Source organism: Xenopus laevis, chromosome 9_10S, assembly GCF_017654675.1.
Source record: "Xenopus laevis strain J_2021 chromosome 9_10S, Xenopus_laevis_v10.1, whole genome shotgun sequence".
In the NCBI taxonomy this organism is placed as follows: domain Eukaryota; kingdom Metazoa; phylum Chordata; class Amphibia; order Anura; family Pipidae; genus Xenopus; species Xenopus laevis.
The window spans coordinates 59,019,398-59,044,576 of record NC_054388.1 but is presented as its reverse complement, the minus strand read 5'-3'; the positions used below and the strand labels follow the sequence as shown (position 1 = coordinate 59,044,576).

Here is a 25,179-nt window from a genome sequence, read left to right as displayed (position 1 = left end):
AAGATTTAAAGGGTTTAGACTCACTTTATTACCTCTCAAATATGCTACCATATATAGTTTGGAGCTGCTATACTTCATGTCTTTACTGAAGAACTGTTAGCCAGAGAATAGTACCTATCCAGTCAATTAATGACCTTACACTGGTAAAACTGGTGTTTATGCTTTGGAAACGCTACTATAATTTATATAAACAAGCTGCTGTGTAGCCATGGGGGGCAACCATTCAAAGATAGGAAAGGCACAGGATACTCAACAGATAACAGATAAGCTCAGTAGTATACGGTGGGATTCTTCAGAACTTATCTGTTATTTACTTTATAACCTGTGCTCAAATGGCTGCCCCCATGGCTACACAGCAGCTTGTTTATATAAACTACAGTAGAGTTTCTGAAGCAAACAAATCAGTTTTACCAGTGTATGCCAACACTACATTATATTGTCATTACATTAATACGCTTTAATTTTTTGGTGTTACTGTTCCTGTAAATGACCCTTGAAATGTTGTGCAGATGATACACTATGCACTGATACTATACTATCAATTTAATGGGAAAAAGTATAACTGCTACTGCTAATCAAATCAAGTTAATCGCTCTGCTAATCTCTAGAATAACATTTCCTTGCTTGCTGCACTTTAAAATGCTCCAGAATTCCTGCTTTTACTATGCAGTAGATGGATGTTCTCAAGCTGCACAAATGGTCTTGTGTTTTTAAGCTTCTGAATATTTTTTATTTGTACTCTGATCTAATCCGATGCTTCTATAGATATTCACATAGACAAATACAAGAGGTCCTCTGCACTCAGTCCATTATCAATATATTTGTCTATATGTATTTTGTGGTCACAGCCTCATTGCACCCCGCTTAATGTTTTTAAAAATTAGTGGTGAGCACAACTTTCCCTTGTTTCTTATAGTTTATATAGGAGCAGTGGCCGGCTCCATGATATATCTCACACCTCTTCCAGCTAGTCAGGTGATCTCACTGGTGGCCAATAAAAGGGCAGCCACGTTTGGGAGTTTTACTTTTGAAAGCAGCTAGTAAGTTGTGGGTAAAGTTTTGTCCCTTTATAAAATGTATAATGAAGCAAAAGAATTCTTAATGAATCAGATGCAATTTGAGTGTAGGACTGGCCAGATATGAGATGACTTTGATGTAGTTGGCCAGCTTAAATATATTGCAATATATGGACAAACAATCCCTGTTTTGTTTAAAGGGTAAGGCATTTTTAGTAGCTTAAGGCACAAAATGTTTCAATGTCCTTAAAATGGGTTGAGTGCAGAGGACCTCTTGTTTTTGTCTACTGTATGTGAATTTTGTGGTCACAACCTCATTGCACCCCCGCTTAATGTTTTTAAAAATTAGTGGTGAGCACAACTTTCCCTTGTTTGTTCCATAGATATTATAGTTACTGCTGGTCAGAGAACCCTGTTCTCCGAATCAGTGTATAAGGAGCATGTCCCATGTGCTACCATTGATATAGAATCCTAACTTCTCTACACAGTGATATCTGCCTAACTACAGGTATTGGGCCATGCACCCCATGACTGCTTTGTGAGTACAAATGTTTTTATAGTAATTAATGTATTTTGTTTTTATAGTAATTTTCTTTATGACATTATGAAAACATTGGTACCTTCCCCTCTTCTGAATTCTGTTGATATGAGTTGTGTATGCCTTCCCTCACTAGCTTCCCAGGCCAAGAAGCAAGTCCTTTGATTTGGCCCCAGACTAAGTCACCCACATTAAACGTCCTTGGTCTATAGTGTATCAGCTCATTTGAACATGGGGAGTCGGGAATCCGGAGATCATCCTCACTACTGATGCTTTTAGTGTCCGAAGGACTAGGGGCACATCCATTTATGCCTTTGGCATGGAAGTCTCCATTGTAGTGGATGTAGTCTCTTGCTATAGAGCTTTCCAGACTATTTGAAGAGCTGGGAGATTGCTCCTCCATAGATAGTTCTTGTTTAGGAATGCTAAGCAGGTCCCCAAATCTGTGTTGCTGAGGCCTGTTTCCATTCAAATGTGCAAATCTCTCAACTGTATTTTCCAGGCGCTCTTTAAAAGTGATCATAGTTCTTTTGTAATGGTTAAATCTGAAGTTCTCCTCCAGCATTTTCTCATTCTGACAGTGCCTTGGTGGTATGAGAATCTGACATTGCTCATCTTCGTACGCGTGTAAGACGGACATGTTGCCCGGTCTTGGTGGGCACATATTGTTATTGAGCTGGGCGTTGTGATCAAAAAACTCTTCACACTTCCACCTGGCTGCTTCCCCAGGACTCTGACCCCCATTCCACTGCTTTTTAGGAGTATTGCATCCTGATGTCTTAAAATAGTCAAATCCATCCCCATCAATCAAATGTTTGCCTTGATCCAAGGTCTTTCTTCCCCGGTTTCCTCTAGTGTTTCTACTTCTCATTTCTGGCTCAGCATTGCCAGCGTTTCTCCCATGTATAACAGCACTGACGGAGCTCGAAAGATTTAATGGGTCACCAATTGATGCTGTGAAGGCACTCATGGCACTAAGGGCTGGAATGGGACTCATCTGTGTCGTACTTGTTACAGATGTAGTGATAACTACTTGCATCCCTCTACTGGCAGCATCAACCACTGCTTTGTAAATAGCATCCACAGAAGTGTCTCCATCTCTCAATCCATCTTTCAACTGCTGACCGATCAACTGCTCTGGTCTTTGCTGCATGTTGCAGGACTTATCAGGAAATGAGAGTTTATCTGAAAACAGAGGTCTTGTGGTGTTTGGGTTCTCAGGTAGTGGACTGATCCCCATCTGACTCTCTTTATTTTGTAAGGATGCGTTTTCTTGCATCCTTACCTGCAGAAAGGAATGGGGAAGAAATGAACATGTAAGAAAAGATCTACTCGTATACAGAAGACAAACAAAAATGGATAAATTAGTAGGAAGTCAGTTAACACTATGATATTTACAGCATGGCATGAAAATGGAATTACCTGGAAGTTTTGGAACAAACAGGCCATTGGGTTTAGGTTGTTAGGTGGGCCAGGAATTGGACCCTGCCCCTTTAATGCATGTAGATTCTGGTAGCCCTGGAGCAGCTGCTGTTGCTGATTGGATGGGAACATCTGATTGTTGCTCAGCAGTGACTGAAGATGGTTTAGATGGTGGTTATTCAAGGTATTGTTCATTGGTGGCATGTCACCTGCAAATCCCCAAATAAAATGACATAAGAAGTGTTAGTATCTCTACTACACACACTGTAGATTTTTTAAAATATAAAAGTAGAGATTTGGAATTCTAACCCATGGTTAGAAAGGCATACCCTAGTCTACAGAATTTGTTCCGACGACAGTCAAAAAGACTGTTAAAGCAGAGGCTGTTAGACTTTTTTTTCCAATTAAACTCCCTTGAAGGTTAGTTAGGGCCACCCATAGTTCTCAAAAAGGTTACAGATATAAAAAAGCATTGGTGTAGCAACCATTCAGTCATTGTTCCAAGAATAGCTAGGACAGCAAATATGTTCTTACTCTGTATTTCACCCTAACTGCCTTTTAAGGTGGCCTTACATGGGCAGATTTAAACTGGCCATAGATAGTGGCACTATATAACTAGGTAACTCAACGGATCAAGAAATAGGCTCAGGAGCATTGCCTGAGCCTTCAGCAAAGGTAGCGGTTCAAACCAAATATTTGTAGAGCAGGCACTCGAATAAAGGCAATCTTCCACTAGGCAGTAGGTATAGGTAAAAGTATTTATTATGTCAATTACAGCCTTACGTGTTTCGTGTTAGCAACACTTAGTTATAGGCTATCACCATTAGCGACAAACTCTTATACATAACCAATGGGCCCATTCGAAGAAATTTTGGAACGGGTGTTAATTAATAAGATTACTATTAATGACGAGAACACTATATTGCGAGAGGACAAATAAAGATATAAGGTTGACCTCAGACTTGCCTTCTCCTGCAGAAGGCCGGAGCATATGCAATATGTTTTGATTTAGAAGATGCTGTTGGTTCATGGGTAAAGGCATAGGCATTGCAGTCAGGAGATTTGAATTGACAGAGCGCGAAAGATTGTTAGGTGTGCTCTGTGGGAAATGCGCCGGGTGTTCTGATCCCACAAAAGGAAAAGGACCAGTCACTGGAAGTGGACTCTGGAGTTGATTCCCAGATGCAGTGGTGATGATGACCCCGTCTTGGAGGACAGACGTTGTTTTTGTGATCGCTGGCTGACCTGTTCCAGCAATGGCCACTGATGTTAAAGGTACCAGATTCCCTAAAACGCAAAATAAATATCAGGACAAAGAAGTCATTGTATGAAGGCTAGTAGCAGACGTATTTGCTACTGTTACTAGAACTGGTGCAAACATTCACCTATGTATTTAGAAGAAAAGAATAGTTTAAACATAGTGCTATACTTATGCCTGTAGATTTGCCTTTGCACTGCAAATTCCCTTTCCTTGGAGCATTAAAAATAAAAGCTGCATGGAGAACAATAATTTAAGATATTTCTACTAATGGTGTGCGGGCCATCCTATAAACCTTCGGGACTCACAGGTCAAAGGGTTTGGTCCAGTAAGTTAGCCCTTTGCCAGGTTGTGTGCAGGACTACCCCTGTACCACTTTTAGGCATGCTTTCCTGGCTCAAAATGATCCAACGCTTATAAATTCAAGCCTACCTGCCCTTTTGCTGATTTCATGGGTGGGTTGAAAACAGGCATATAAATGATATTGGCATGATGGGTTGGCTTTCAGGTCATCAGATACTGATCTGGGATGGTACAGTTGTTAAAGAATAGCAGGGCCACTATACTCTTAAAGGAAAACTATACACGCCGAACAAAATAGGTCTCTTCACAAATATATTGCATAAAACAGCTCTTATGTAAAACTCTTCATGTAAATAAACCATTTTAATAATAATATACTTTTTTAGTAGTATCTGCCGTTGGGTAATCATAAATAGAAAATTGCCATTTTAAAAAATAAAGGCCGTCTCCTGGGATCCTAGGATTCACGGTGCACACAAACATACCAAACAAACCATACATGTTAGGTCACATGAGCCAATTAACAGAGTTCTGTCTTTTGTTTCCATATTTCTTCCTGTTACAGTTAGAGCTGTAGTATTTCTGGTCAGGTGATCTCTTAGGCAGCACAGAGACCATCAAAAAAAAAATGGTTTGGGCAAGAGATGTAAAAGGGCAATATTTACTGAAATATATACATACCAGATTCTATGTCACTTAATTTGATATAAACTATCTATTGTTTAAGTATTCATTTTGGGGGAATCATTTTCTCTTAAATGTTCTAGTACAGGGGAATACTTGTGCTACCACTAGTCTGTCTCTATAGAGGCACGGGGAAAACAAAGGCAGTTGTCCCTGGTATTTGGAGCATCATTCATGGCTTTAATTGGCCACACCACCATAACAACACACCTCCTCATCCCTTGATCAGGTCATACTGGCTTCTTGCAAAGGGATATAAATGTTTAACTCACACCCACACTTCTTGCAGGAGCTGAATTGAGGGCAAACGCCATTATTGAATCCTAATCATTTAAATGGGTATACGTTTTGTACTCTTCTAGCCAAATTGGGTGGCACATGTAATTATTTTTTGCTGCATGCTCACTGACAATAGATTTCTTAGAAAAATATTGTATTGTGGGAAAGAAACATGGTGGCCAGCATGCTCTTAAGATGGACATATTTGACTGTCAGCCAATTTGGTAATTTTTTTGCCCACATCTTTCATCGCTCTTAGCTTCTGAACAAACATACTATACTACGTAGCAAGTTTTAAACTGGACATACATCTCAACCACAGTGGGCCAAATCAGAATGACAATTCTGAAAATGACAATTGAATTGTAATGGAGGCCCATCAAAAAAAGACTGCGTCAACTTGATTGTTGCCTAAATGGATCACTCTATCAGCTGCCAAGATTTTGGACAGATATTGATCAAGAGTCCCCTCCTAAAGGCCCCTATACATGGCCTGAGAAGCTTCCAATTCAGTCTTGAGTCACAACTTTTATTGGCCCCTGTGCTTCGAACTTTAGAGTTTATAATAGAACATTTGTGATTGGCAAATAACATTATATATGTCATATACTTATGAAAGTTTGTTGAATGTGTTCTGCTAGTGAAGGTGTGTTACATGTGTTATGGTGACACAAAGCTTGTGACTGGTCTTGCCAAATCAGATCAAAATCAGTTATTACAAGGTTCCAGTAGAATTTGCCTAACATTTCTGTCAGTCCATGATAAGAGTAAGGGACAATTTGTCCCATTTTTTCTTAATTATGGCTAATAATGCAATAGATAATAATGCAGAAAAATAATTAATTTGGTCACAATTGGGCAAAAAGCAGTTTGTTGTGTCTGTGGGTCTGGTCACACGATGAACTTGTAGAGGCCAAGTATGGTCAGCCTAAAAATCAATGCATCAGCTGAAGTTCATTTTGTAAAGGATGGTTAAAATGTTCCAACATGCAATGGCAGCCTGTAGGGTATTTGGTCCCTACCTGAAAAGTTTCATTTAGCACAACCATGACTGATATAGCGTCTCTTGTGAGCACATTTTGGGCAAACATGCTTTTTCACTGGAAATAATGACCATCACAGGTGGGAAACCATACAAGTCGCTACGGCCTTCCCATGTTGCCTGAAGTTGCTTCATGATTGTAGTTTGTTATTTGCCTACTCCTCCCAAGCCTAGTTGGCTTCCCGGTTCTTTCTAACACAGCTTTACTAAATGGTTTCCTGGCTCCTCCCAAAACGACCTGCCTGGTTAGTTTTCTGGTCCCTTCAAACATAGCCAATTTAGGTTGTTTCCAGACTCTCAAACAAACTGTCTGGTTGGTTGGTTTTTTGGCTCCACAAAAGACAACCAATATAGTTTTGTTCTTGATTTTTACTAAAACTACCTCTCTGGCTGTCTTCCTGGCTCCTTTCAACACAGCTTGCTTAGTTGGCGCCCAGCTTCATCCCAGAACTACCAGTCTGGTTTCCTAACACCTCACAACACAGCCTTGTCTTCAATAAGATCAGTTAGTCTAGTTGAGATTTTTGGCTCCTCCCAACGCATATTGTTTATTGGGCATTTCTGGCTCTGGATCTACTAACAGTGTGACCAGTTAATTTCTTGTCTTTTTTAAGCCCAGATAACCTGGTATGTTTTCGGACAGCGTGTCTAGCTGCTTTATCTCCCCAAAGCAGTATGCCTCAATGGTTTCCAGCTTCACTCAACAGAAATGGGTTGGCTGTTTTTTGGCTCCTCTAAGAACAGCCTGTCTGTGCCAATGAGAAGCTTACCAAATATTATACATTAGCACACATTTCACAAGTAAAAACATTGGGGCAAATTCACTAAGATGCGAAGTTGCGCCAGGCGCAACTTCGCCGCACTTCACCAGGCGTAGTTTCGCCATGGCTCCGCAAATTCACTAAAATCCGAAGTTGCGCACAGGGGTAGCGTAAGATTGTGAAGTTGCGCTAGCGTTGATTCGCTATATAAAGCGAAGTTACGCTAGCGAAGTCCAAATTTCAATGGAGGAACACGTATCTGCACTACAAATGGCTAGAAAACCTTCAAATCTGCAAATAAAAATTTTATTTTGCCCTACACATTTGCCCACTGTCTAGGTAAGTTGCCATGAGTCAGGAAATGTAGGGGGGAGGAAGGGGAGCCCCAAAAATTTTTCGATCTTTTTCAGCCTATCAGCCATCATGTAGAAAACACGCCAGTGTTTTTTTGGGACTTAGAAAAAAAATTGACTTTTTTTTTAAACAATCCCTATCTACTCTATTGCGCTTCGCCAGGTCTGAGGTGGCGAAGGAAGTCTAGCGTAAAAGGTAGCGTTCAGTACACTGCGCAAGTTAGTGAATTTGCGTAGTTTCGTCGCTAGCGAAGATTCGCCTGGCGGAAGGTTGTGAAGTAACACTAGCGAAACTACGCCAGCGTTCGTTAGTGAATTTGCGCAGTAGCGAAAATGTCAAACGCTAGCGAATTAACGCTAGCGTTCGGCGCTTCGCACCTTAGTGAATTTGCCCCATTGTGTGTTGATGTTGAAACCCAAAATATACCATTTTAAATAATGAAAGTAATCTAAATTCTAAGCAACTTTCTTGCACACATCCCATACAAATTTCCATTTGATTGTAAAGTATATTTGTAAAGGCAATAAGTTTGTGCTTTGCTTTTCCTATCATGGCTAGTTTAACTACATGGCTCAGCTCCTCTCCAGCTCGGACTCAAATTCCAACATACCTTATTTTTTATTCTCTTTTTTTACGTCTGCTCATAGAGTATATTAAAGGCATTGAGGGAACAGAAGCCTGCACCGGAAGGGAGCTGCCTACTACAGAATTGTTCCAGCAGTGCAATGAATAAGGACAGGAGAATACTGCTTTAGAATTGTAAGTACATTTACAAATAACTAGAATCTTCTTTAATTTACTCAAATTGGAAAGTTGCTTATAATTAATTTCCTTTTTTTGTCAACTTTTATTTTAACAATTTTTCTCTTTTTCTTTTGTTTGTTGCCAGTAACATCTCAGTGTACATTACATGCATGCTTGTTACATATCATTACTTATGAACATAAAAGAGTAAAAAGAGAAAAGAAAAGAAAGAAAATTGTTTCTGTTTGTTTGGTACTTCAATAGTTAGTTAGCATGTAGGTATTCTATCTCATCCAGGACCTTATTGAATGAAAGGCAAGTTGACTTCCATTGTGCTGCTATATGAATCCTCGCTGCCATACAAATATGTTGAGCTAGATGTTATGCCGGATTATTCATGCCTTTAAGTTTGTGTCCCAGGAGCATGACTTTCGGGTATGGCTCAATAGGAGTGCAAAAAGAGTTTCCTTTTTTTATGAAATGCTTTAATTTTAATTTAAAGCTACTGGAAGTAAATCGCAAACTATCTAGCCATGCGGTTGGGCTTACCTAGCCATTGTTCTCTTGCACACCTCTGGGTACGCGGATATTATAACTTTACAATCTCATTAAGGCCCTTCTAATGCTTAAACTATGACTGCCTGGGTATGGGGCCTATGAACTGCAACTCATGTAGTATGTATAGCCTTATGAATGAAAGTTTATGTATTCTCTCAGTCTAACTCGTATCTACAATGATCTACTACTTCCCTCCCACTGTGTTTCTTCTAACTATATTTATGTTAAAATGTTTATATATAAAAAATGTAAATAATAAAAAGAACAGCATTGACTCATTTCCTAGATCAGGGGTTCCCAACCTTTCATACCAGTGAGCCACATTCAAATGTAAAAAGATTTGGGGAGCAAAATAAGTATGAAAAAATTCCTGGGGGTGCGAAATAAGGGCTGTGATTGGCTATTTTGTAGTCCCTATGTGGACTGACAGCCTACAGGAGGCTTTGTTTGGCAGAATACCTCTATTTTTTGCAAACAAAACTTGCCTCCAAACCAGAAATTAACAAATAAGCACCTGCTTTGAGGCAACTGGGCGCAACATAAAAGGGGTTGGGGAGCAACATGTTGCTCACGCGCCACTGTTTGGGGATCACTGTCCTAAATACTAACAGAACTCTGTCTGACTAGATTCTAGGCTCACTTATGAACAGTGAGCCAACTTGTTTCTTGGCTCCTCCAGTAACAGTTTGACAAGTTGGTATCCTCCAGTTCACCCTGCCTGGCTTTTGACTGGCTGAAACACAGTGCCTCTATTTGGTTGGTTAGTAGTTATGATAGATGGTTCCTGCTTTTAGTTGGCTTGCATGCTTCCTGACCTCATCTTGCCTTGTTCATTTTCCAATCAGCACCTACCTGGCTGGTTTCCTAAACCCCCTATACAAAATCTGCATAATTGCTTTGCTGTCTCCTTGTTAAGAAGATTTTGGTGGGTTTCTTGGTGCCCTTACAGAGGAGCCAGTTTTGTGGGTCTCCAGATTCTGAAGCCATCTGGGTTTCTGCTCTTTACCCTATACTTAAAATTTCTGTCTGGTTTTGTGGCTCCTGTAAGACCATCTGCCTGATTTATTTTATAATTTTCCCCCAGCAAAACCTGATTTGCCTTTCTGGTTTATCCAAGCACAGCATGCCTGGTTTGATTCTGACCTGTGTTCTGTACTGGCCCACAGGTTTGTGGCAGTCAAGAGGAGAAGTAGATGACGGAATGGTAGGGGGGCTGGTCCCCAGCTCCCCCAAAACAACAGCCTTGCCATTTTGGCTGAAGATGCTGGGGAGGAAATCTCTGAACTGGCATGTATGGAGCAGGCTGACTCTCAGAGCACCATGGGAGGCATTATCGCTAATAGGGGCAGTTGTGGGACTGGAAAGAAGGAAAGACAGCTTTTAGTTATAGGGGATTCAATTATTAGAAAAGTGGATAGGGTAATCTGCCATAAGGACCCTACAATCTGAACAGTCTACTGCTTGCCTGGTGCTAGGGTTCAGCATGTAGTGGAACGAGTGGACAGATTATTAGGAGGGGCTTGGGAAGACCCGGCTGTCTTGGTATATGAAGGTACCAATGATAAAGTTAAGAGGAGGTGGTGAAGTCCTCAAGAACGATTTTAAAAAACTAGGTGTAAGGTTGAGGGTGAGGACTTCCAAGGTAATTTTCTCAGAGATATTACCTGTGCCATGAGCAATGTTATAAAGACATTGGGAGATTAATGTGTGGCTGAGAGATTGGTGTAGGGTTGGGTACTGTTAAGGACAGGGAGGACCACATGTATATGCATATTTGCATTATGGTACCCCTATATATTGCAAATGCAAGGAGTCTGACTGGTAAAATGGGAGAGCTGGAGGTGCTGGCAGTGGAGGGAAAATACGATATGATTGGTGTGGCCGAGACATGGCTGAATGACTGGGCAATTCATCAGCGCTATACTTTGTTTCAGAGGGACAGATGCAATAGAAAAGGAGGAGGGGTATGTGTGTCTGTTAGGCAGGATTTAAAAGCCAATATAAACCAGGAGGTGATGTTTGAAAATGAGGGGGCTGAAGTCTTATTGGTGGAGCTCTTCGCTGATTGTAAAGAGCACAGCGAATAAATTGGAGTATGATATAGACCCTTAATGTAAGTGAGGAGGAGGCTAAGCTCCTGATGCAAATATAAAAGGCTGCTAGTTTGGGGAAAGTAATGAAATTGGTGATTTAATTACTCAGATATTGACTGGAGCAACAGTACTGCCAGGTCAGTTAATGGGTTTATATAGTCCAAGAAGCTACTGCACACTGTTAAAGGTGAATCAAATCTTTAGTTGTTTTCTTTACTGGCTCATACAAGTAGACAGGGCAACGTTTTGGACCTCGTAGGGTCATTTGTCAAGGCTTGATAAAGGACACTGCGAGGTCCAAAACTTTGCCTTGTCTACTTGTTTGAGCCAATAAAGAACACAATTAAAGATTTGATTCACCTTTAACAGTGTGCAGCAGTTTCTTGGACTATATGTGATTTACCAACCCGTGGCAGGTTGGGTAATATGCTGCCTGGCACCTGATCCTGAAAAGGAGGAATACAGGGGTAGAGTACTCCAACATTGAGTTAATGGGTTTATAAACTTGACAATTTCATGGCACATGTTGTTGAGAAGCTAACCAGAAAAAATGCTATTCTGGATCTAGTGATCTCTAAAGACCCAGAACATAAAGCAAATGTGTAAGTAATTGAACCCCTGGGTAATAGTGACAATAATGTGATATCTTTTAATGTCTGGTCCAATAAAACAAATGTACACTGGGGCAACAAAAACCCTGAGTTTCAGAAAAGCTAAATTTTAGTGCCTTAAAAGCTGCCCTTGGAGCACTGATTTATTCCCTTGAGAAGTAAATGTAGAAGCACCAACAATCACCCTATGTGGCTTAATATAGAAGTAAAGAAGTTAATAGGAAAGTAGAGAAAGGCATTTAAAAAATACAAGTCTGTTGGGACAGAAGTTGCATTTAATGAATATAAACGCTATAATAAATGAGGATGCAAAGATAGTAAATGAGGAGTGCATTGTGGCAAAGGCTAACCCCAAAAAGCTTTTAAAGTATATTAGTAGTAAAAAGATTTGTGTTGAGGCGTGGCTCTTTTAAATAATGGTACCATAATGTTTGTAACATATACAAAAAAGGCAAATGTGCTAAATCAGTTCTTTTCTTCAGTGTATACAATAGAGGAGTCAGAGCTCCCAGGCTCACTTCATACTTTACGAAAGTCGGCCAGATGTCGATGGGGCAGGGTTAAAAATCCCATTGTTCGTTGATGCGGTCCCGTGATCTGACCACCCACATTGGCTGCATTATGATGCGATTGTTGGGCCCTAGGGCCCACAATCGGATCAGCCCGATATCGCCCACCTCAATGTGGAGAAATTCAACAGATGAGTGGATCTCTACGTGTATGGCCACCTTAAGAGAGCTTAGTACAGTTTTAGACCAGCCTCTATTTCTGATTTTCTCAGATTCACTTCATCTGGTATGGTGCCTATGGATTGGAGAAAAGCTGATGTCATTCCAATATTTAAAAAGGGATTTCGATCTCAGCCTGGAAATTATAGGCCAGTAAGTTTGACATCTGTGGTGGGCAAATTATCTGAAGGCTTGTTAAGGGATCACATTAAACACTTTGTCTTAGTGAATGGCATTATGATCAGCAATAAGCATGGCTTTATGAAGAATAGGTCATGTCAGACAAATTTGCTTTTTGTGATGAGGTAAGTGTTCTGGACAGTGGGGGAGCATTAGATTGGATTTTGCTAAGGCGTTTCATACAGTGCCCCACAAACTACTGCTTCAAAACTAAGGTCTGCTGGGTCTAATGAAGTCGTTTGCACATGGATAGGAAACTGGCTGCAGGATCGGGTACAGAGGGTGGTTGTTAATGGTACATTCTCTACTTGGAGTAAGGTTCTTAGTGAGGTCTCTCAGGGCTCGGTATTGGGTCCACTTTTATGTATCTTGTTAATTAATGATTATGGGGAGGGTGTTGTAAGTAATGTATGCACAAAACTATGCAGCCCAATTAATTTCATCCAGGATGTGGCATCCTTGCAACAGGACCATGACAAACTGGCAATCTGGGCAGCTAAAGTGGCAGATGAGATTCAATGTTGATAAATGTAAAGTCATGCACCTGGGATTTAAAAATATCCAAGCCATGTATACCGTTGATGGGACTGCACTAGACAAACCCTTAATAGGAAAGGACAATGGAGTCCTTGTAGTTAATAAACTTGGCTGTAGCAAGCAATGCCAGTCAGCAGCATCAAGGACAAATAAGGTCTTGAGCTGTATTAAAAGGGGCATAGATTCGCAGGGAGAGGGGGCTTATTCCTCCACTTTATAGAGCACTTGTATAAATATGCCGTACAGTTTTGGTCTCCAGTGCTCAAACAGGACAATATATAATTAGAGAGGGTACAGAGAAGGGCAACTAAGCTGACAAAAGGTATGGAAAATCTTAGCTATGAGGAAAGATTGACCAAGTTGGGGTTGTTCATGCTGTAGAAGAGGCGCTTAAGGGGTGATATGAGATATATATATATATTTTTTATTTATTTATTTTTTTGTTTTTTTATTACAGCGAGATGCTGTGAAGATGTGGAATTCTCTCCCTGAATCAGTTGTACAGGCTGATACATTAGATAGCTTTAAGAAGGGGTTGGATGGCTTTGTAGCAAGTGAGGGAATACAGGGTTATGGGAGATAGCTCATAGTCCAAGTTGATCCAGGGACTGGTCCGATTGCCTTTTTGGAGTCAGGAAGGAATTAGACTTCAAAAGGGTTTTTTACCTTCCTCTGGATCAGCTAGCAGTTAGGCAGGTTATATATAGATAGACTTAAAAGGTTGAACTAAATGGATGTGTCTTTTTTTTTCTCCAAACTAACTTACTATGTTACAATACAAATTTCAGTTGCTTGCATACATTTTAATTCATTTTAATTCATTGTATATTGTTTAGGGTATTGTTTGCCCATGCTGTCCTGGCTCTGATGACTGTATTTAAATGTTTTATCAATTAAATATAAACAAAAGAAAAACATTGCCAGACATTTAATCCAGAGTGGAGAGCCTGCACATTCCCACCTCAAATAATAAAAGCTTCTGGCCCAACAAGTGCAAGTTTAATGCCACCTGGTATAAATAAATGTAAAAAACCCCAAAATGTCTTTATTTACGAAAGTACCATTTAAATGACAAACAAAAAACCAACTCCAGTCCCCCCCCCCACAAAAACAAACCATGAAAAACACACTGCTGTTTTTGAAAACTTCTATTTAAAATAGCAATAAAATAGCAATAAAATACAAGTCTAGAGAAATAACCTTGCACATCACACAGTATACATCTGTTGCCAATATTTACAGAACTAAAGGACAGGCCTGAAACCATCTGGCGTCTCACACACTCACTGCAATACACAACAGATTTTTTACACTTTTTTTTTTGGAAAACACATTTTGTTGTCTTCAAAAAAACATAAAAAACATTTCATGCATTCAAGTGAAAATCATACCTGCATCAGAATTTGTTTGACTACAGTTGTTAACAATGCTGTTAGGTATCATTGGTATGGGTCGTGCCTGTATCCTTTGTTGGGGTGGATTCAGGCGTAAGGCAGGCCCAGCATGACATAACATTCCATACGTTTCATTAGATTGCATGTGATTGATTAAACCCGGAAGATGGTTATTGGGAACAGTGCTGCCACCATGAAAGTTTGTGTTTGCATTCTGGCAGGGAATGCCCTCTCCCCGACTAGGGATATTGTGTGCCAATGAACTATGAAGATTGGAGGAGCTTAGACTGTTTTCTGCAAAATGAAGCTGGCTGGCAGAGCAAGGCAAGACTAAATTGGAGCCCTCGCAACCAGGGTTACTATTGCTGTTCATATGAGTGCTCTGACAACTCATGGTTTGAAGAAGTTGTGACATCGGATTGACAGGAAATGAATTTTGCCCTTGTTTTCGCAATAAATCCGGTCCACATTTTGGAATTCCAGAATTCTCTAACTGCGGCTGTTTATGCATATTCAATGCTGCTGCGGGCGGCTGTTTCCTTTTCCGAAGAGGATCCTTTTGCTGGGATATCAACTTATCCCTCAAAGCTGCTCGGCCGCTTTGTCCTTCACCTGTTGGTAAAATTGAGTTGGCTGCAGGGGGAAACATGGTGTTTAAAGTGCTATTTCCGTCATTGTTGCCACAGTTGACAACAGCTCCAGAAGTACTATTATTGTTACCAGTAAGTTTATTTTGATTTGCTAGCTGTGCTTTGGCTGCTGCTGAAAGTAAACTACTTGCTGGGAAAGAGGCAGCATTGTGCTGGTTCAACATCTGGTTTAAAGGCATTCCCAGCAAACCTGCCTGGCTTTTCATAGGGCCATTACCAACTGAGGAAGTGGGGTACATAGTGTTGTTTGGAGGATTTAATATATTGTTCATTCCAGCAATCAATGGATTATGGATGTCTTTGAACTGATGATGTCCATCTGGCTTAGTTGAAGGACTTGACGGCATTGATGGTCTTGGAGAGCCCATACTTGGTCTTGGTGATCTCGATGGAACTTTCATTCCACTGCAGCCAGGTTGTGCCCCTAATGGAGGAATCATGAAATTTCCATGATCTGATGATGTGGAAGATGAGCGCGGTCTTTGGGGTGATGCCTCAATCCTTCCAATTCCACTCCCCATCATATGAACTGGGGATGTCACTGGCGAAGGAGAAAGGGAAGTAGAGGCTGGATGCTGAATTCTTTGAACATGGTTACCATGGTTCATGTGACCAGGTTTGACAGTTGGCAAAGGAAGATTACTTGGCAAAGGAACAACAGCAGGTGGCATGATTACATTCATCACTGGTACCTGAGAGTGAACGGTTGAATGAAACGGGGTAGTGTTGATCATCGGATTCTGAATAGCTGGTTTACTAGGAATGGGATCAAGAATACCAAGTGGATCTTTCTCTGAAGATGTTAATGGCTTTTTCTGAAGTGCACAGGGTGGTGGTAGTGGAGGCGGTGGAGGGTGTGGAGGAACTTGTGCTGGTTTATGGTGAAACATTGCCCGTGACATTTCCACATTGCTTGAATAGTTACAAAGGCTTTTCTTTAACACTGGACTTGTAAAAGTGGGAGACAGCGATAAGTTAGTCCTTCCAGCCATTGCACAAGATGACTGCACTGGTGAACTATGCAACATTAATGACTGTGGAGAAACTGGAGTCCTGTTAACATGAATTGGACTGGAATTTGGTGGTAGATGAAAGTTGGGATTGCTCCGTGTGAATACTTCAGGACTTCCTAATGGATCCGCCCTAGGAGAAATGGACCCATCTCCGTATATCTGTGATCCTGATGAAGCTGGACTTGGCATTCCAACATGCCCCCCACGAAATGGAGACTTTTGTCCATGATCACTGCTGCCCAGTCTCTGCCTTTGATAACCAGAATGAAATTCGTGTTGATTTCCTATATGATCTTTTATCATAAGTTTAAATGGGTTCTTACATTCTGGTATGGCACAATTAATAATGCCTTCCCGAGATTTATTCCTGATCGATCTTGGAATTGCTGCTCGTGTAGGCACAACTGGGGCAGAATCTGTAAAAAAGATGTATTTGTATTAGTTATATATACATATATGTGTGTAAATTTAATGTATATAAATAATAGTCCCTTTGTTGAAAGATGAAAACAATTGAAAGCAAAATGTATGTTACTAATAAATCAATTTTCCTAGCTATTTTGTGCATGTAGGTATGGGAATATTTAGCCACAGTTGACATGTGGAACATGGTAGATATACAATGTGTTCACGGTCAGTTGGTAAGCTGCTTAATTGCTGGATGAATACTTACAATGGTCACTGGCATCATGCTACAGTCAACCGTGTGTACCATGTGGTCAGACTTTTTTTGTGGTGAAAACCACTTAATAGCAGAAAATGTGTTTAAAAAAATCTTTGTGCCATAGGTTTTTTTCAACCATTGCACTTTCTACCACATTCAAAATGCAGCCTCAGTGTAAATTAATGCTATCCTTAAGTAGCTTGACTTTTGGGAATAATAGATGGACAAGGTCCGATAAAGCTAGAATTACTAGGTATGCTCCACCTATCCAAAAACTCATTGTGCATGAGGTTCCTTTAAGTTAACTTTTAGCATGTTATAGAATGGCAAATTCTAAGCAACTTTTCAGTTGGCTTTCATTATTTATTTGTTATGTTTTTTTAATTATTTACTTTGCTCTTCTGACTTTCCATCTTTCAGATGGGGATAACTCACCCCATCTAAAATACAAATGCCCTGTAAGGCTACAAATGTATTGTTTTTACCAATTGTTATTACTCATCTTTCTATTCAGGCCTTTCCTATTCATATTCTCTCTTATTCAAATGAATGCATGGTTGCTAGGGTAATTTGGACCCCAGCAAACAGATTAGGCAAATTGGAGAGCTGCAGAATAAAAAGATAAATAACTCAAAAACCACAAATAGTAAAACATTTTCTAAGATTAGAATATCATGCTCTAGTCTACATCATCATCATTTATTTATATAGCGCTGTCAAGATACGCAGTGCTTACATCATACTAAAAGTTAATTTAAAGGTGAAAAACCCCTTTAAATGTTTTTAGCAGACCTAAGGTAGGGTGATCCAAATTATAGAAAGCTCCCTTATCTGCAATACCCCAGGTCCCAAGTTTTCTGCATAATAGATCCTAAACATCTGAAAAGGAAACAATTTATGGGTTTACAGGTTGACACTGTTGACAACTCTTTCCTTCCTATAACGCCCTTACTAACCAGACAAGATCAAAAGTGTAACCTTATCATTAGTGCTACTGTGGCTCTATAGGGGTCCTGACTAGCCTACCAAGGTCTAATGTGTCACTTATTATAAGTGTTACCCTTTGGGCTCCTGAGCGGTGCCATGTGCTGTGACCTTGTGTAACTGTATCTAGAACTCTAATGTGCTGGCTATATTGTGACTGCTTCTGTCTATGGTGAGCCTGACCTTTTATTGTGTAAGCACCATTGAAACTGCCTTTGTGCATTGCTTTAGTGTCATGCTTACTTTCACTAGCTCTTATGTGCCATATGTTGGGACTGACACACTCTATAAAAGCTTAAAAGACAAGTGGGTATAGGTACATTATCACTCTTATGGCATACATCAATGTTTTCTGATGTTTCTTTAATTTTCTTGTTTTCCTGTGTTTTAACTGTTCATAACTGAACTTAAATGTTTTAACAGATGAGAAAATAACTGCACCTAATGACATGGGGATGGTTTGTCTGATTTGGACCACATTACTGTTTGTCCTGTGTGTGTTCTAGGTGTGTATCGCCCTTTCCCCTGTACATGTATTAGCACTGGGTGGCTTTCAGCATGTACTGAGCTAACTGTTCTGCTGAAGGGAAGGTTATACAGGATATGATTTATACATAAACATAATCAGAATGTATTTGTACTAAAAAATTTAATAAGTTATAAACACTGATGGGGTTAAAAATATTTGCCCACAATCAGAACATGATAACCTTAAACATATGTTACATAGTGAATAAGTCTGAACCTAGAGTTTATCTGTTTATAAATTGGCTATGTGCTCCTGAACTTTGTTTTTGTGCACTGGACTTGATTCAGTTTTGATTTAAGCAACTTACTTGTCCCTCCACCTGGGCTTGTTAAAACCAGAGCAGGGTGTGGCGTTTCCATACTTTTATGAAGCGTAGCTACAGCAATGATCTTCCTCTTATGGATGCAAAGCTTTGTTACATCTTCATCTGCCTGAACATCCTCAGCGGTTCTTTGCTTCACAGCAGCCCCAGGATCAAAGTTAAATACCTAAACATACAAAACAAAATAAGTAAAGAAAGAAAGAACAACCCACAAGGAAGCCATTGCAGGGTATGACTACATAGTAGTACTGTGTCTCGCTTATCCTCTATAGATTGTAAGCCCATGTGGGTAGTGCCTTCATTACCTATTGCATCAAAGAATGTGTTTGCAATTTATAAATAAACATAATAATAGTTACCACCTTAACATAATAAAATTAACAATTTCCCATTTTTTCTGGAAAAAAAATCCTTCCATGCTCACTGAGTACCTTAGGGAGTATTAGGGGACATTCCAAACCGCACTTGCAAGTTCCATCAGTGAGGAGATATGATTTGACTTGCTCCAAGCATGACAGATGAGAACCGCTGGGGCTGCAAGTAAACAAAGAAATATTACTGCACAGTCATTCAGATTTCAGGTCTGTGCTCCACTAGCATAATCACAGTTGTGTTTGTACTATAGTACACTTAATACGGACAGTCAGAAAAACATAATGGGAGAACTGCAGAATAAAATGCAGCTGCAGTGCTAAATGGGATTAAGTTTGGAATTTGCAAAATAATTAAAGTTATATAAACCTTGGCCAAAGCAGAACAACACTCTCTGTGCAAGCTGTTTTCTTCTGTTATCAGTCTTGTTGGGTCAGAGCAATGTGTAATTAATTGTATGCTTCAAGGTGAACTAAAGCTTCAAAGAATTAAGCTATTAAATCTGTACCTTATGTATTCAGTTTACTGTTCCAGCACAGAGTTACAGAAGTACCGAAGACGATCCATATCTCCAATAATGTCCCCTATAGCTCCCCTGGTTCAACTTTTGCTCAAACTCAGCACCTGCTTAGTTTGCCATGGTTGCTATCAATCACTGCAGCTTATATAACAATATAATACATTTGTAAAATATATCTTTTTAAATAGCAAACTGGGTCAGTGCTCATTATTAATCTGGATTCCAAGTTTTATAAAACCCAAGAAGACTACTTGCAGTCCATCAATTTAAAAGCCAACCCATAAAAGTTTAACATCCTATGCAGCAGGGCTAATAGCCATTGTGCTCTGCTGACTGTACTGGTTTCTATTAAGGCATGTAATGGACATTCAAACCAATTACAAATCGGGACATAAGCAAGTAGATTTCGATCAGTTCACAGATCATCCTTTTAATTCTGGAAACTATACAAGGGAATTTGGGAAACTGAAGAGTACACTAAAGTGTAAGTATATGCATTAGGTTGAAATATTTAAAGAAGTACACACCTAATGTAAAGTACACCATTTTGGTCCACTCGCCTCTGCCAGCCAACTGGAACTTGCACTGCTGCTGGGACTCCCTCATAGTCTCCTCCATCACACACCTTTCCACCATTCATTTTCCTGTCTGTAATTCTTTTAAGATCTTAACAGAAATATGATGTTCCGTATGTAACCATGATTCCAAGTGAACCAAATATGTACAGTTTAGCAAACTGTACAAAGTGCATTTGGGGGAATACTGTTCTGTTTAGAATCAAGTCAAAAGAGTTTTGTTATTTTCCCAGCAGGCCATTGTGTTTCTGATCACAAACTCACAGGCTTAGAAGAGGATTAGATCAGAAATAGTAGGAGTCCTTCTAACTGTGGAATAATACAGTCCATCAGCACTGTCACCTAAGGGGGAACCATATATACATTAATAGTATTTGAATGCACCATTGCTTGAGTTCTTGGTATACAAAAAATCTGATTACCCATTTATTTGTCACATTCTTCTTGTTTCCTCCTAATCTTCCAGTCAGTGCTCAGATTTAGGCAATGCTTTCCTGGCGACTTCATGATTTCAGAAACCAAAATACTGTGCCTTTAAACAGAATCATAAAAAGGACAACCAATAAGTACCAATGATTAAAGATATGTTAAAACATGCATTTGCATTTCAATTCCTTTCTCAGCCAGGGCTGTCTAACATTAGGTGCATGGGCTGGATGCCACCCTCCATTTGTATGGCCCACAGTCTACCAACAAGGTATTCTTTTCATCACCATTTTAATATAATTTAGCCCTTAAACATACTGCCAACCAGATTATGCCCCCACCATTTGGGTTATTTATGAAATGTGCCTGTGTATTCTAGTAGCAAAGTTCTTGCAAAAGCACTGGAATATTGTTTGAGCTCCATAAGTCTACACGGTGTACAATACTCTGCTTATCTTTGTACATGTGTTGGTGCAAAAGAACACCAGCTAGTGCCCTAAACAATATGGTGGATAAACAACGTAAATGCACAAGGCCCCAACAGTGGTCTATCATGAAGCAATCAAGGAGAAAAAACATTTAATCTCTGCTAAAAACAGAATGAGGTGTATAATTTGCTGTTACATAATTGTGGCAATATGCCTATAGTCCATTATCTCCACTGCTGCTTTTCTTGTTTCTCTTGCCTATTTTTAGTTATACACTGCACAATACATCTACAGTACAACTTACTGCAAAACACTGTCATGAATCAGTGGCTCTGTCAAGAAGAGAGATCAAATGAGCGCAAGCAGCACTGGGTTTTACAGACAGAACCTGACAGTAGAAAATATTCTACCACTGGTTTGTACATGTCCAAAAAATAATATACACACATTATATATATATATATATATATATATATATATATATATATATATATACACCCTTGGTGTCAAGAAAGGTTAATTGGCTGACATCATCATCATCATCATCATCACTATGCGTCAAGTACTAAAGTTTTTAAATAACACATATAAAACATATTTTAATATTACATTAAAAATGTGAGACACATTTGTATTAAAAAACCCCATTTTAACCAAATAAGGAGTAAAATCATATTATGTAACAATGTAGCAAACTAAGTTGCAAATACTTCTTTAACAACGCACAGACAAACTGGCTGTCTTGTTTATGTTACATAATATTATAATATGAGTATAGATGAAAGGTCTAGTGTTTATAGTCCCCCCAATTGCATTAACTAGAAATATAGCAGAAACCTAAGAAATAAATATATACATAGTAAATGCAGTCCCGAAAACAAGTCAGGTGTCGTTGATATGTGCTAATTTATGCAGCACCAACCTCCCCTTCCCAGTGTGTCAATATACTTCTAACTTTAACCCATCGATAGTATGTCAATGATGTATTTATATAGATAAGTGCCTGTAAGAACACCCGTCATCCCACTAGTAAAAGTGTGTACTCACTCTCTCATATACCACCGATACGTGTAAAATAACCCCTTAAATTAAAGATATTGCCGCTGCCCGTGTTTTCAGTGTATTAAATGAGCATAATGAGCGGCCATATATACTCAAAAAAATGTGCATATAAATTTTCATATCCAGATCCTCAATCAAGATATGTATGTCATTCAAAATATAAATAGCAATAAATGCATGAAAAAATGAAGAATGTGGGAAAAAAATAAAAGATGAAAAAAATAAAAAATGCAAAATATAAAATATATAGAAAGCCCCCCAAAATCCCTTAAGTAATGTGAAGAGATACCCAAGTCTTGTGGGCCATATTATTCAGTCCAAATATCCATAACGTCCAAAACAACCATATGGTAGCCGTAGGTATAATCATCTGGGTTAATGGGATGGTTAACACTTCTGGGAACCGGGACTTTACTTATTTCAACAGCAAACATTAATTTATTACAACTTAGCTGCTTAGGTGGTTAACACTTGTCAAATCCTGTGCAGAGGAAAAAGAAATACAATTCCCGTAGTGTAGGGGTAATTCCGTCCCAGTACACACGCACCACAGAGATGGACGACCGGAACTCCACCGGGAGACAGATGTCAGATGCAGCCCCACTGCACAACAAAAGCCAGTACCCGGTAAGTGTAGTATCACAGGGCTCACCACTGAACGCCGGCTTGAGGATTTCAAATACTCACGCGCCTTTGTATAGACGCAGCACTGTAGCGAGTCATACAGACTCGTATATGTGGAGCAGTTTTCTTAGCTTGTAACACAACGTGGACGTTTGGACGTTATGGATATTTGGACTGAATAATATGGCCCACAAGACTTGGGTATCTCTTCACATTACTTAAGGGATTTTGGGGGGCTTTCTATATATTTTATATTTTGCATTTTTTATTTTTTTCATCTTTTATTTTTTTCCCACATTCTTCATTTTTTCATGCATTTATTGCTATTTATATTTTGAATGACATACATATCTTGATTGAGGATCTGGATATGAAAATTTATATGCACATTTTTTTGAGTATATATGGCCGCTCATTATGCTCATTTAATACACTGAAAACACGGGCAGCGGCAATATCTTTAATTTAAGGGGTTATTTTACACGTATCGGTGGTATATGAGAGAGTGAGTACACACTTTTACTAGTGGGATGACGGGTGTTCTTACAGGCACTTATCTATATAAATACATCATTGACATACTATCGATGGGTTAAAGTTAGAAGTATATTGACACACTGGGAAGGGGAGGTTGGTGCTGCATAAATTAGCACATAGCAACGACACCTGACTTGTTTTCGGGACTGCATTTACTATGTATATATTTATTTCTTAGGTTTCTGCTATATTTCTAGTTAATGCAATTGGGGGGACTATAAACACTAGACCTTTCATCTATACTCATATTATAATATTATGTAACATAAACAAGACAGCCAGTTTGTCTGTGCGTTGTTAAAGAAGTATTTGCAACTTAGTTTGCTACATTGTTACATAATATGATTTTACTCCTTATTTGGTTAAAATGGTTTTTTTTAATACAAATGTGTCTCACATTTTTAATGTAATATTAAAATATGTTTTATATGTGTTATTTAAAAACTTTAGTACTTGACGCATAGTGATGATGATGATGTCAGCCAATTAACCTTTCTTGCCACCAAGGGTATTTATTGCTTTCATTTTGTATCTGTCTGTACTTTGAGAAAGGCCTCGGAGAGGCCGAAACGTTAGTCCGTTAGCTAATAAACCATTTTTTGCTTTTTTAAGACCTGAGAGTGCGGACCTCTTTGTTGGATAGAAATTCTAAAATTTTGGACACTGCACCCAGGCACGTTTGCACCTGGTTACGTGAGTGCTGACTCCTCCACAGATCTCTCTCTCTCTATATATATATATATATATATATATATATATATATATATATATATATATATATATATATATATATATATAAGCACACATATACACACACACACACACACACAATTGAGTGAAAGTAAGTGAATACCAATTCACTTATTGTGCCACACACAGATATGTTATTGGATTTTCTTTTCAATATATTCAAGACCAAATACAATAATTTTTGTTTCAATCGTTTAACTAGGTTTTCTTCATCTACTTTTGCTTTACTAATATAAAATAAATACATATAAAAGGCAACTATTTGAGAGTCTAAATCTTTTTTCATTTTTAATATGTCATATGAACCTTTATGTGATGTGACCTTTATGTGAATGGTGGTCTATTTTTTTTTTAACATATGTTTTTATTTAATTTTCAAATAAAAGTAAATAACAGTAAATAACAAAAATGGCAAAGTTTGGAGGTACAAAAGAAGGGTTCTATTTCAATACATTCTTAGATTTTGTTTTTTGTCTAGAAAATGTCCGGTTACAGATCAGTATAGTCAGTAACAAAAAAATAATAGAAACATCGTTAATGGTCTGTTATTTGAAGCTTGATTGATGATTTTCTCTTCAAATATGCTGTGCTTGATTACATGTTTAGCCTATAATTAAAGGGGTTGTTCACCTTCCAACACTTATTTCAGTTCAGTTGGTTTCAGATTGTTCCCAAAAATAAAGACTTTTTCTAATCACTTTCTATGTGTGACCGTTCTAACATTGAAGTGTAAAGTCTAATTTTTCACCTAAAGCAGCTCTGGGAGGAGGGGTCACGACTCTCTAAACAGTTCTAAATTGATACATTTAGTTGATACATCTATTATTTTTGTCCCAGCTGAGCAGAATCCCTGAGTTTCATTAAAGGCAGCTGATATAATTGATATAATAGTTGCTAATATGCCAGAGAAGCTCTTAAGAAATGTATCAACTAAATATTGTAAAATTGTAACAGTTCAGAGTCTGCACCTGAATTACTGAGCTGCCAGACTCAAACACCAAAGACAAGAACATTAAACTTTTATATTTTACTATTTTTCCAAAATCGAAGTCTTTATTTCTGGGGAACAATCTGAAAACAGCTGAACTGAAAAAATGTTTGGAAGGTGAACAACCCCTTTAAGTATCTGTTGTACACAAAACGAGTAAGGCTATCCTTATAAGTACCTAAATGAATTGTTTTTTTAGTAGGAACAAAATGTCTTCATGGCATTAATATACA

At 38.8% G+C, this 25,179-nt stretch overlaps 1 protein-coding gene across 4 annotated transcripts in view; it reads right to left on the bottom strand.

Moving 5' to 3' along the window:
- mbd5.S (methyl-CpG binding domain protein 5 S homeolog) overlaps nucleotides 1–25,179 on the bottom strand; it is a 47,002-nt gene that overhangs the window by 5,621 nt on the left and 16,202 nt on the right. For 3 of the 4 annotated variants that reach the window (XM_018238767.2, XM_018238768.2, XM_018238769.2), the window contains 8 exons: nucleotides 20,554–20,663; nucleotides 20,084–20,473; nucleotides 19,096–19,198; nucleotides 18,650–18,830; nucleotides 14,500–16,581; nucleotides 3,943–4,263; nucleotides 2,977–3,185; nucleotides 1,637–2,839 (listed from right to left, as the gene is read on the bottom strand). In XM_018238767.2, coding sequence (XP_018094256.1) covers nucleotides 1,637–2,839; nucleotides 2,977–3,185; nucleotides 3,943–4,263; nucleotides 14,500–16,581; nucleotides 18,650–18,830; nucleotides 19,096–19,198; nucleotides 20,084–20,196 — 4,212 coding nt within the window. In that variant the 5' untranslated portion in view covers nucleotides 20,197–20,473; nucleotides 20,554–20,663. The remainder of the gene's footprint in view (nucleotides 1–1,636; nucleotides 2,840–2,976; nucleotides 3,186–3,942; nucleotides 4,264–14,499; nucleotides 16,582–18,649; nucleotides 18,831–19,095; nucleotides 19,199–20,083; nucleotides 20,474–20,553; nucleotides 20,664–25,179) is intronic. The other variant, XM_041578602.1, reaches the window with a different exon arrangement.